Genomic DNA, 14,761 nt, shown 5'->3' on the forward strand with positions numbered 1-14,761 from the left:
AATATTATTTTAATTTTATTCTATATTTAATTACAGAAAATTATTCTATATGTGTCTAAGTCATAATGCTTTATTAAAAGTTTAAAGAACAAATTTTTAATAAAAATTTGTTTTATAAACTTTTATTTTTAACAAGACCCTGTATATTTACAATTTTTCTTAAGATGTTGCTTTTTTATTTTGCTTAATATTGGTTTCTTTTTTTTCACATTTATATATTTTAAATTTTAAAATGCAGTTGTTATGTTTGAAATTATATATTTTTAAGGTAATTTCTAATTCAAGAGTTTTCTTTTAATAAGTATAAATATTTTTGTATAATATATATTAATTATAAAACTTTGGTTTACAGATTTTTTTTTTGTTCTTTGTTGGTTTTTTCTTAATGATTGTAAAAAGTTTTCATTGATAAAATCAAATAAATTCTTAATTAAAAATGTTTTTCCTTCTTTTTTCTGTTTTAATGTAAATAATACATGCATATTTTTGAGAGGGTTATGTATTTATGGTTTTAATTTCTTTGGGTTTGTTTCTTTAATAATTAAAATTAATTACACATAAACTGGCAGCTGCTGCTAAAAATAGCAGAGAGTTTAGGGATGGTAGAGGTGATGATTTGCTGCCATAAAATGTTACGCTTAAATCACGCATCTCGTTGTCTGCAAAAGAGGGAAATAGGAAATATGTTTGAAAAAAAGTTATATAACGTTTTTATAAAGTAGTATTGACATAGAAAATTACAAATATAAATACGTAAGAAAAATTAAAAAAAAAATTACTGAAGATTTAATTTACTATATACGCTTGATAAAAACGCTAGATACATTAATATAATATTTAATTATTTTTGGTTTACATATAAGCTATAATATTACATTTAAAAAATAATTTTTATTTTTTTAACAAAATTTTCTTTGAGTCATTAAATAGCTGATTAGCTTAGCTTCTTTTTTTCCTAAATTCCCTAAATGATTATGTCCAAGTTTATAAATTTTTTGTGTTCATTACAATATAATTACAAATTGTGTTTTATCTTAGAAAATTTTGAGTAAAGCCATTAAGCCATGTCCGTCCATCCATTTGGATGTCATAATAATTTTATATCATGTTTTATTTTAGAAAAATTTAATTAAAGTACACCAACCATTTCAGGATTAGTTTTTGAGTCCACTAAGCCATGTCCATCCGTCCATTTGGATGTCCGTGTATACTTTGTGAGCAAGGTGCAGATCGCAATTTTCAAGGTAATTTGTTAAAATTTGGCATATACGCCTTCTTGGGCCATGGATTATCCAAAATCCGAAAACTAAATTTTATATGAATATATGATTCATGGAAGAAGCACCTCCATTTATAAAAGCAGCCTCCTCCATTATTGCTAGATCTTACGTTTTTTTTTTTTTGGCCGAAACATACATACATTTCGATAATGACATTATCACTCATAATTAATTTTATAATTGGCCTTATACTAACTTTTTGTTAACTTAATTATAGTTTAAGAAAATGTAAAACACTTTACATATATTGAGTTAAATATTTGAAGAAACATGCAATGTTGTTTCCATTCGCTTGCTAGTATGTATTTATTAAAAATATTAATATTTAAAAAATATAAATTTTATAATATTTTTAAATTTTTACATTTATTAAAAAAACTAGAAACAAATCGAAACCCCTTAAAACTTTATTGAACATGCAGTTTTTTTAATATATCCAAGAAAAAAATCTTAAATACACAAAAGTTTAATTAATAAAACAAGTTATATAGAAATAAAGTTTAGAAAGAAATTAAAAAGCCAAAAAAAAAAAAAACGTTTTACGGAAGTATATGTATAAGTATAAAAGGACGAAGAAAGCATAAAATGGAATATTAGAAGGAAAAAAAAAAGTTACAGAAAAAGTTGTGCACTTGTTTGACTTGTCACAGGTAAGAAACTCAACGAAAAAGAAAACTAACCTGACAAGTGACCGTGATTTAAAAAGTTGGATAGATCAGTAAGTCCATCTGTAATTATTTAAGTGTTCAATACCATTGCAAGTATAGGAAAGACTAAATAATAGACAGAACTTTGAACTTAAAAGTTTTTGTTTAGAAACTCAAAACCAAAACGATAAAATAAACAAACAGAAAAGCGTGAAGTGAAATAAAATGTAAGTGTAGGAAAAGGAGATGTTTTTTTTTTGAGTTGCAGGAAAGGTAGTGGTGAGACTTTTATTAAACAAGAAAAGTTTGAAGTTTCCAGTTGCAGATTTTTTTTCATCGCCTTGTTATAGGGTGTAATAGGTTGTTAGCACATAGTCTTTTTTTTACCTAAAACTGCAATTTTAAGTAATATGTCATTTGGTTGCAAGTATATTCAATTATTTTGCTTTCACTATTTTAAATATAAGCTAAAATCTTAATACTAAATTTTCTAAACTATCGCCAAAACTATCATAGTTCTACAGTTTCAAAACTATCGCCGCAATACAAATTCCAGCATTAAGCGCTAAATGTATTTTATTGTTTTGCTAAAATTTAGATTTTTTTTAAAATAATTCTACTCTACACTTCAACTTAAATTTAACCACAAGCACACGCGTTAACCAGCATCGTATTATTCGGTATTGTTTATCAAACATTTTACGTTGCTGACCAAATAACACAGCTGCATTGTGTGTTTGTAGGCATGAATTTATATTTTATTTTTTAAATTGTATTTTGTGGCAAATCAAATTACAATTTTAGTGTGATATATCGGTTAGATGTACATATTTACATATTTAAGCAACAAAAATACGACTAAAATTTTGTATGCACTTAATATATTTTAGTGCAAGCAAACAATTTTACCGCCAACAACAAAAATGTTAGTTACACTAAAATTAAACATACAAAATATTCACAATTTCATAGAAACTTATACATACAAATGCATGTAGGTATGTATGTATAAATATCTTAACACATACCATCATTTGTCCATGCAAATGCTGCACATGATTTTATGTGGGACTATTTGCAAGTGGCGGAGCCTTGTCAACCTACTAAAAATACCACATGATGATGACGATGATAGTGATGTCCATCAATGAAAATCAATGGTTTTATGTTTCATTTATGGAAAAAAACTCTAAAAAAACCGCACAAATAAAACCAAAGCACAAAGCATATACTGTACAAGCACAATTTCATGTTTATGCCATTTTGCCCAGAAGGTTTACACAGAAATAAAATTGAGAATCAATTTTGGTATTTAAATACCCTACAATAGAAGTCGCTATAAAAACGGCCACTTAAATAAAAATGTGGCAAATTGTGGAAAATATTTCGTTTTATAAAACCATTTTCAAACTAAAGAAAACATGGCAAACAAAGTATGAAACAAAAATAATCAAAAAGAAAATCTTTTTCATAAATGCCATAGTTATCCAACAAAAAATGTTCAATATTTGGTAGTTATTTCATATATTACTTAGTAATGAATTGTGACCACCGGTAGGTTAGCGGTGAGTGTTCTAGTGTGATAGACCGGAGGTGGTGGGTTCGATTTCCCACCTGAGGCACTGGTTAAGGAGTGCACAATATGCCCGATAGAGGCCTAATTGTATTTCTTTGGATTTTATGTATATTAATCCTCCTTTCAAACTAACTAACTAATTAATGAAATGAACTTGTAGCCAATTATTTAAAAACCATTGCAAATAGCGCGATAAAGTAACCTGTTAATGGAGTTAAACAGCCTAATTTCAACCCTTTAAGCAGTTATTTTAGTATTTTCACTTTGCCTCCTTATAGGGCAAGTAAATTTTATGCTGGGTATAAACACTTACGAAACATTTTGTCATTTTATATTAGACATTTAAATTTCAATACACGGAATTTATGTAACGCATTTATAGTTACATTCCTCAATGCCTTTAGGCTATATACTCTATACAAAATATTTAAAATTGCAAAATCTGAATAGTAAAAAAAATAAAAGCCAAAAAAATACAAAATGTTTATATAAAATTCTATGCAATAACTTTATTAGCTGAGATTGCAGAATTTCAATGAAACTAGTCAGAAATAATAGACAATTTACATGTTGTTCAACGAGGAAAAATAATGTTTGTTAGCTTGCTTTTCGCAAAAATTAAGTTGGTAAAATTTTAAACTTAGAAGTTAAGGTATTATTTTATGAATTTTGAGAATATTTCTAATTAAAGTTATGAAACCAAGGTGAATATCAATTTTGAAAATTTAAATATAAATTTTGAAAATTTTAATATAAATTTTGAAAATTTTAATATCAATTTTGAAAATTTGAATATAAACATAAGTAAATTTCGTCGAACTCAAACATTACAAGAAATATACTATGAGATCTGCACTTGCAATTCCATAATCAATTTCGCAGGGGCAGAAAATGTATTACAGTTTGCTAAGTGTTGAAATGTTTAAGTTTAATATGTGATTCTCAATAGAATTTACTGAAAAAGAAAATGACGAACTCAAACCCGAATAAGTAGGATCATTATCTATATATAATTTACAAAATCAAAGTTCGAAATAAAAATTCAAATTTACTAATTTTGAAAATTTAATTTGAAAATTTAAAAAATTTAAATTTGAAATTTTGCCATACCTTGGTAAGCTTTTATTAAAATATAGGGTTTAACTATTAAGCAATTGGATTCGATTTTTTTTTTGTTATTGAAATAACTTGTAAAATACAATATCATTTAAGGATACAAATATAATGGATTTTTAATTTTAAAATTCCAAAAATGTTAGATATAAAAATGTGGACCCTATGGACAAAATTGTAAAAATACCAGTTTTGGATTTTCGCTCCAATTTTTGGGAATTTCAGGTTCTCTTTGATCTTTTGACAACACCCCTCATAAATTTGAAAGCACTTTATTTATTTGACAATGTTGTCATGGTTTTTGGTAAAAAAAAGCTGACTGTTATATAAAAGATTATTAAGCAAGCGGGTTTTATTATTAATCAGCTTTTATATGTCAATCCATAACAAAATTTTGGTTGAACTCAGTACACTTCATAAATCTAAAATATCCTAATAAATTACACGTAAATAGTTAGTCAGAATTAATATGAAATCAAACGATTTTAATATTGTTTAAAATTATAGTATTTACACTTTTATTTCTCATATTACACTTCAAATACTATCACTTAAATCAAAAGATATTATAAGGAGAATTCGTCGAAAATTTGAAGAATAAAAAGTTCGCACTTAAAGCTCATTTACACAGTATAATTTTCTGACCCTATCGTTTATATATTCAGGATCCTTATAGATAGAATAGATTAAACGGCATCCGTCTGTTTGTCTGTATGTATGACTGTCTGTGTGTCTTTCTATATGTATGTCTGTCTGTATATATGTCTGTATGACTATCTGCCTGCCTGTCTGTCTATCTGTCTGTCTGTCTGTCTGTCTGTCTGTCTGTCTGTCTGTCTGTCTGTATGTATGTCTGTCTGTCTGTCTGTCTGTCTGTCTGTCTGTCTGTCTGTCTGTCTGTCTGTCTGTCTGTATGTCAGTCTGTGTGAATGAATTATATTTGTTGAAATCAATTTTCTGAATATTTAAGATCCTAATCATGTATAATTCTTTTGAACATAATTTCATGTAGTTTCCTACGTAAAATCAGCAAAATTAAACATCTTATGATTTTGCCAGAATTTTCAGTTTTTTTAGGATTTTTTTTTAATTTTTAAAAATTGTTTTTTTATAATTAAAATAAAATAAAAGAAAATCATTATTAATTACCAAAAAATTTATAAGATTTAGTATAGTCAAATTTAGTACTGTTATTAGATATTTTCTTTTTTCCCATTCTCTTCGCTTTGGACGAATGTCCAACGAGAATAGTTACAAACAGATGCAATTTAATATTTGTTCATGTACATGAAGTACATACATAGTTCAACAAATTATAAATTTTTTAATTTTTATTCTCACTAACCTTTACAATTCTATGTATTTGAAATCATAGACAGGTTTTAATCATATCTACGATTTTCGATGTATTTCTTAGCAAAAAAAATTTGTATAAAGTTGTCATATAAATACCAACAGTTTAACATTTTTCTTTAATAGTAGGTAACTATTACTAAATATCCTTATTATACACATGTATGTATGTATGCATATATTCTCATTCAATAAGAACAGCGCAAGTTCTATAAAACTAATTATATGTTCATTATTAAAAAAAAACTCAAAATGTTCCATTTGAAGATGAAGAATTTAATTAAATATTCTCCCGAATATCAAATATGGAACAACTAAAACAAACAATCATAAAATTTTATCAAAATAATCTGCACTAGTGTGAATATCTTGATTTATGTAACAAAACATTGATTCTAAAAAATTTCACTGTTAATGAAAATAAGCATATTTTGAGAAAATATTATCACTTAAATGTTCGGATTTTCAAAAAGTATCATATTGTTTTTGATTAGAGAGATACATGATTAAAATTGTGTATATGATTTAAAAGACGGGTTAAAATGGGTTAAATTAAAAAAGTAACATTCAATCTATATGTAAATATTTGTGTGTTAGTGAGAGATGGGGTAAAGTGTGAGCAATCATAAAAAAATACTCAAGCAAATATTGCACTGCGTGTCTCAATTCATGTTTATTTACTTTACTTTGTGTTTCCTTATTTTTTCTTTCTTTCCTTTTCGTTTGTTTTATAAAAGAGCCTCTGTACGACTTCTTTATAAAGTATATATATGTATGTGAGTTTCTGTATAAGAGACTATTTACAGTAGAGGTACCCAAAAAATAGCGATTTTCTTTGAATGGGTTTTATATTGTTCACTATAGTTTGAAACTAACTGGTATAAACTGAGTCCAATCAAGTGAGGCAAGAATGATTTATATCAAGCAACTAATAACAAAGTTATAGACATTTTTTGACCACAAATATTAAGCAAAAACGTCAAAGTATTTCTTTCGATATCAATGTTTTATACCCTGTTCTCGCTTTTAATAGATTTTCTAAAACTAATTTATATAAATTCATAATAGTTTTTGTTAAGTCTGCGTATTTAATTTTAATATTGTAAAAAATCTTACTCCCAATCTTCGTTTCTTCTTCATATCGAGATAAATTTCCAAAAAAAAAAAAAAATATATATATAAAACTAATAACCCTAATGCATATTTTTGCCAAAGAATGTGTGCATTCTATAGCTTTGCTTTGAACCAACTGCCTGAGTATACATATATCTCTTTGTATATCTCTATGTGTAGACATCGAGTATATTTTCAAACAGATGTATTTGTTTAAATGTATGGGAATGTTGCGTGTGTCATACGTTTTATGTAGATTTGCATTCAATTTAACAACGCCACCAAAAAATTTTGTACTTTCGTATGCATGTTCTCTCTTTATTACTTGGACTAGTTCACAAAAAGGAAAAAAAAAAAACAATTATTTGTGTATGAAGGAAAAATCTTATTTGCATAGCAAATCGTTTATGTGTTTTTCCCTATTTTTTATTTTTCTGTGAAATGATGTTTGTTTTGTGCTGGTTGGCCTTTTATTGCACAAAAGAAGTAAAAATATTTTATAGCAGAAAAAAAAAACAACTGCAGTAATTTGGTATTTTAACTCATACAAAATAAAAAAACTTGCAAAGTTTTGCATTTAAATTGTTTTCACTTTGCTGCAATTTAAATCTATAATTTAAATTTTTTTACAAAGACAAAATAACTTTGTTACTTTCATCAAAGCAAAAACTATAGCATTGGAATAATTAAAATATGAGTATGAGATACATATTTATGTATGTATATATTTATACAATTACTATAAGAATAAAAAAATATGTTTTTTGCTCTTCTATCTATTTATTTTACAGAAGTTAGGGTGAACGTATATTTAACCATAATACACACATATGTATGTATATATATTATATTTAATTTAATTTAAAACTAAGGCGAACAAGTAAGAGTGTTTTATGCGGCTATGTCCACCATTAAACCGTATGCCGTAAATGGAATGCTCCCCACTGAACATTAGGTTGATATTTGGAATAGGGCCTAAGACAATTATGGACACAGCCCTTTCCGATTAACAAAATATAAACCATGAAACCATGTATATGGGCGGTAGAGTAAATTATAGACCGATTGTCGTAAAATTTAGTAGATAGATTTCACTTATTTGTTTAATCAAATTTCATCACTGTACTCACATTTTAATTTCAGTCTTGAGTGTTTATATCGAATTTCATTATTGTACTCGCATTTTTATGCCAGTAATAAGCTTTAAAGAAATTTTGTGAAGGGGACCTTATATGAGGGTAAGATGAATTACCGATCCATTCCGTACTAAATTCGGTACAAATGTGGCTTATATCGAATTGTATAATTTTATCGTCATACTCGTATTTTAAAGCCATTAATGAGCGTTAAAGTCATTTTCTGAAGGGGACCTTATATAGGGGGTAGGGTCAACTATGGACCGATTCTCATAAATTTGTATTCGTAAGAAACTTATTTATGTCGAATTTTAGTGTTATTCACGTATTTTTAAGCCAGTAGTGGGTGTTAAAGTAATTTTGTGAAGGGGACCTTATGTGGGGGTTAGGGTCAATTATGGACCGATCCTCATAAAATTTGGTAGAGGAATTTTGGCTCATATGAAACTTATTTATGTTGAATTTCATCGCTATACTTACATTTTTAAAAGAGTTATAACTGCTATAGCTGTGTTTCGGGGGTCCACTTGTATGGTGGCTATCCCGACCGTTATTGCCTGTTTTCAATACCAAACAAACATTACGTATACGAAATATTTGTGGAAAATTTCAACTCACTAGCTCTTTCCATTCGGACTCTATCGTGCTTTCAACAGACAGACGGACGGACATGGCTAAATAGTCTTACAATTTGATAAGGACCCAGAATATATATATACTTTTGTGGGTCTATGTGTTACAAACGGAATGACAAAATCAATATACCCCAAATTTTTTTGATGGTGGGTATAAAAATATAGGACCATTTATATCGATTTTTACACTTTTTTGATATAATTGGTAATATAGTAAAAGTTTTTTTTTTTATATTTGAAGTTTAGAATGAAACAAAAACCGTCCAAAAGTATTGATATTTTTGGACACGTCTATTGTAAATTAAGAATATGACCATATTTTGGCTCTTTTACCATACGATAGCCAATATTGTGTTATATACGAAAACAATTTTTTATGGTCTTTTCCAATCAAAAAACTTACGTTCAAAATCTATTTTATGAAATCTGCCAAAAAATATAAATTTGACTTTTTTTCTATTGAACTAGAGAAAAATCTTAAATTTTTAATACGGGCCACTTTGAAGTTATAGCTCTAGTGTACACTGTACATACATACATATTATATTCTATGTTGTCCCTTTGGATAATAAAAAAACTACTCCTGTGTAAACAATATTGGAAAACATGATTCGTTTAGTCATGGCATGTATCAAGTTTATATATTGATAACAGCATTACATAGGACAATGGTACTCCCAAAATTTTTGGTAAGGGTGTAGTTTTGGAATTACTCTGATGTAATGCATAGCTACATTACGTGGTCTTCACTAAGGTTATAACAGTGTTAATGGAGTATGTTTTTTTCAAATACTCGCACATGTTTTGGATCAGTCCTTTGAGAATTACACTTTACGTACATGTGCGGAGTAGTTGAAATTTTTGCAGGGGTACAGCCCAGAAAACTTTGTAAAAAATAAGCAACCTGGGAAATTTTAGATAACTTAATTAAAGTTGGTAGAGGACTTTGTCTTGGAATCCTAAATAAAGGGCTAAAAGTCACCACTAATCCCAAGTAGGCTAAACGAGACATTGGGGATCAAAGGTTACAGTTTTTTACAAATATCTCGCTTATTGTGATTTATATGACTTCAGACGCTACTAAACTTCTGTTGACAATTAAATTTCCGACATTTCTACATTAGTTATTTTCGAGCTATTGTGCGTTATTTTTCTAATAATTTGTATTTAAAATTTAGTTTCCTATAAAACTTTAATTTTTCAATTTATATATATTAATTACTAGCTATAACTAGTGTGCTTTGCTACCCTTAAAGCAATATGTATAAATAAAAAACCCACTTAACGATTTTGAAGATTCTAACTACAATAGTTTTCCAGATTTATAATATGATATATGAGAGATGTCAAGCAAATTATTGCAAGTTCGCCAGTTTCTATCTATGAAAAATTTTAATAATATAAGAGTTTCCAAGATACATGAAATTTTGTATTTAATTTATATATGTTGTGCCAAGCCACCCATTGAAAGTCCAACCGTTATGCTCTAAATGTTCACATGAATGTCAAAGTTCTTCATGTAAAATTTGAAGATATACGATATAAGACTTTTTCTATTTGATTCATGTGGGGGCTTCAAGCTCCCCAGATGAAGGTCCGCACTTTTTCCTCCAAAATGTTCAGATGAATATTAAAGTAATTTGTGCAAAATTTTAAGAATCAAGTTCTATTGGTTTCCCAGATAAACGAAATTTTATATTTAATTCATATGGAAGGTGCCAAGTTCCCCATTGAAAGTCCGCCCGTTAAACTTTAAATGTTCAGATGAATGTCAAGATTCTTCAAGTTAAATTTTTAAGATTCTAGCTTTAATAGTTTCTCAGATATACGAATTTTTCTATTTAATTCATATGGGGGCTTTAATCCCCCCCCCCCAGATGAAAGTCCGCCATTTTTCCTCAAAAATGTTCAGATGAATATTTAAGATCTTCGTGCAAAATTTGAAGAATTTAGTTTCATTAGTTTCCCAGATAAACGAATTTTTATATTTAATTAATATGGGAGGTGCCGCTCCCTTCATGGGGTAGTCCGCCAATTTATTATCCAAAATGTTTAAATGGATGTTAAAGTTTGAAGATTCTAAGGATGCAAAATTTGAAGATTCTAACTGTAATAGTTTCCAAGATAAACGAGTTTTTGTATATAATTTATACGGGAGGTGCCATGCTATTCAGTCTACTTTTTGTCCTAATTGGTATATTAATTCCAAATTAATATACCAATAGCTTATTTTGTGTGAGTAAATAAACTGTTTTTTTCAAATTTTATAAAAATTGGCTCAATGAGTTTGAATAAAATTAAATTTCCCGTTTTCCCCCTTTTTGGTACTTTTTTCCCCAGTGAAATAGCAAAAATTTAGCTTCAACAAATATTACAGAGTTAGTCCGTAATTTAGTTTTCTACCTTTACACCCAAAAAGTCTGAATTTTAAAAAAGTACGAAACAGGTGTCTCCTAATTTTGGGAGATATATTCAAAATATTTAAAAAAAGACACTAAAGTTGCTGCGACGAAATTTGAGGACTCTAACTGTTATATGATCTCAAATATACGGATTTAATATTTTCTTAATATGGGCGTGGCTCCTCGCCCACTTGGAATTTCAAAATAAAAAGTAGCCTATTACCTATTCCAGATATACAGGAATACGCTGTGTTTAGTAGTCTATAACGTTCAAACATATAAACATACGAACAAACACACATTCATTTTTATATGTATAGATTATTCTCTATAAATTACCAGATTTTCTTTTTTTTTGAACAATGTAGAAATCAATTATTAAGGTCATATTTTTAAACCTTTCATTATTTATTGATTTCATTGAAATAAAATGTCACTGCTGCTTTTAAAACCATTACCCCCAAATTAAGGTATTACCTTACAAAATATCATATGTGCCATTTTAAATTACTGTCGATCATGCTGTTTTACATAGTGTAATATACACTTTTTCACATTTATTTTCTTGTATATCCTTTTAGTCCCTTTTTGTATGCTTAATAAATTCCATATAATTCGCTTTGGTTTTTAAAGTTGCTCTGCTAAGGGAAAACAGTTTTTATTTTAATGCCATAATTCTCTTTAATTGCACTTTTGGTTTAACTTTAAAAAAAAGTATATATATGTATTATATTTTATTTTGATTTTATTTTCATTTCGTTTCATTTTTTATGTTTAAACATGTATGTAAGGTCTTATGCTACATTATACAATGGATATTTATTCTTAATCCTTGGTTTATTGTTTTTTATATTTTTATTTATCTTCATTTTGCATACAATAAGGAAACAATTCTTGCTTTTTCTGTTGGTCGTTTGCTTGGATTGTTTCTTTTTGTTTTGCATTTCGATATCGATAATTTTAATTGTGGTTTTTCGCTTCCTATTTTAAATAAGTATAAACATATACATATGTATATAGATGTATCCATATACATTGCTGAAACTTATAGTGGTAGTTGTGTTTGTGTAAAGGGATTTAAATAATTGTATACTAGGGTGGTCGCCTTAATTTCAATAAATTTTATTAAATAAATCTGTGTTAATATTTTTAAAATCACAAACAATTCCTGATATGCAATTGAAAGCGTCTCTGAAAAAAATATGAAAAAATCCGTATTTGGACACTCTATTTTATATTCGTTTTTATTTAGTTCTTATATTTTTTATATCTATTTGATTGCTACTTATTCGTATTTAACAATGAAGGCAATAACTTAAAAAAATCAATATGTGGTTGAAAATTTAATAAAAATAAAAAAGTTACACTCATACATATATAAAACTTAAAATTAATAAAATCGTAAATAATTTGGTTAAATAACCAACGTAAAAATGTTCAGCTACTTACCATTTGATGACGTTGAAAATACGAAACTTTGTGAATAATCACTCCAACCATAACGATTCCTACGAAATAAAAGCAAATAAAATACTTTGAATTAAATACTATATACATATGTACTCATGTAAGAAGGATATGAAAAGAAGCAAAAAAAGGTGACAGAACCAGATTATATGATATTTCTTTTTAAATTTCATTACATTGTTTATAAAATTCAGAAATTTATTATGTTTTTCTTGAAAATATCTTTAAGCTTTTACGTGAGACTTCAAGAACTAAATTCTATAAAATTTCAAATGTAATAAATTTCTTTGAATATATATCATCTTACTATCATAATTTTTAAACGATTAATAATTGACAATAATCTCGTTAATTACTAAAGGATTTTTATATGTAGATGGTTGGGTCAATTATAAAACAACTAGCGTACCCTGGGTGCTTCGCTACGCTAACCAAAGTTAAATACGTACAAAATTTTGTTTACATATATACAAAATTTAAATTTATTAAAAAAATTTTAATGTTTCAGTTTTTACGTGCAATATCACGTGAATAAATTCGCATTCAGTAAGAAGCTTGTATTTTTAGTTTCATTCGTTTAGCTTCCACATTATAGAAAATTTCGAAAGTACTATTTGAAAAAAAGTACTATAAAATACCTCTTATAGATTCTCATTTAATCAAAAATTTTATGTTTCTGTGTTCAATATTATATACAATTCAAAATATATCATTTGATGAATGAAAAAGTACCAAAAGTCCCTTTCAGTAGAAAAGTACCAAAGAGTATGTTAAAATTTATGTTCCTAGGTTGAATATTTTAGAAAATTCAAAAAGTACCATTTTGAGATAAAAAGTACTAAAAAGTTCTCTCTTAAATAATCTTTTAAATGAGGACCGTGTATGTTTAATAATCATGTTTTTTGAGAACATACAGAGAATATCATTTGAAGAAAGAAAGTGTACCAAAAGTGGAATAAATTCTACCTTAGTGGAAAGTACTAATAAAAGTAGTAATTTTTTCCCCCTTTTCGCTTACTTTTTTGAGAATTAAGTTTACAAAATATTCTATATTTAAATCTATATATCACAGATAAAACTCAGACGATTTAAATTTGCATTCATTTGTTTACTCGAATTTGGTCCTATATATGACTTAGTACTCGAATTCCAAATTAATATACCAATAGCTTATTTTGTATGAGTAAATAAACTGTTTTTTCAAATTTTATAAAAATTGGCTCAATGAGTTTGAATAAAATTAAATTTCCCGTTTTCCCCCTTTTTGGTACTTTTTTCCCCAGTGAAATAGCAAAAATTTAGCTTCAATAAATATTACAGAGTTAGTCCGTAATTTAGTTTTCTATCTTTACACCCAAAAAGTCTGAATTTTAAAAAAGTACGAAACAGGTGTCTCCTAATTTTGGGAGATATATTCAAAATATTAAAAAAAAGTTATTTTGTTTAGTAGTTAAATAGTTATAACGGGCCAAAAAAGGTACCAAAATCACCTTTGTTACACATTTTCAGCCCTTAAAAGTACGAATTTCAAAAAAGTACCAGACACCCATCTGCTTATTTTAAGAGTAGATACAGGTGCATTTTTCTTGTATCACTAATATTAGGTAAGATAATTAAGAAAACCTTTTTTACCCCTAAATGGTCCAAAAATCAGAAAGTGATTCTGAGTCGATCGGTATACTTTGTGCATTACAAACATCAGCACAAACATTATGGTGATGTAGGGTATAAATATTTTCAAATTCTTATCTAATTAATTGGAAAAAATACTTTGACTTAATTATGTGAATTTCTTTCATATTATTAATAGTTTTCTCCTTTCAATATATTCATTCCAATTTTCATCGCTTTTGTTCATTAGTATATAGTAAATGTATGTATATTAATTTTTATTTGTATTAGAAAACTTATCATGTAATTTGCCACCATAAAGTTGTTTTTTAAACTATTTAATGTAGCTTGAGGATAAACAACAAAATATTCTAAAATTCAACTAGATTTTAACCCCAACCCTAAAAATGCTTAATGACAGCAAATAC

General features: G+C 27.2%; 1 protein-coding gene across 1 annotated transcript in view; it reads right to left on the reverse strand.

The window, feature by feature from the left end:
* Positions 1–343: 343 nt before the first annotated feature.
* LOC119600887 (neural cell adhesion molecule 2) overlaps positions 344–14,761 on the reverse strand; it is a gene marked incomplete at its 5' end in the record, with an annotated part of 46,945 nt that continues 32,527 nt past the window's right edge. The window contains 3 exons of the mRNA XM_037951456.1: positions 344–659; positions 1,961–2,008; positions 12,705–12,763. Coding sequence (XP_037807384.1) covers positions 535–659; positions 1,961–2,008; positions 12,705–12,763 — 232 coding nt within the window. The remainder of the gene's footprint in view (positions 660–1,960; positions 2,009–12,704; positions 12,764–14,761) is intronic.

This window comes from Lucilia sericata, unplaced genomic scaffold (assembly GCF_015586225.1).
Source record: "Lucilia sericata isolate MDLA Ls3-8-SP2 unplaced genomic scaffold, ASM1558622v1 Contig000126F_arrow, whole genome shotgun sequence".
In the NCBI taxonomy this organism is placed as follows: domain Eukaryota; kingdom Metazoa; phylum Arthropoda; class Insecta; order Diptera; family Calliphoridae; genus Lucilia; species Lucilia sericata.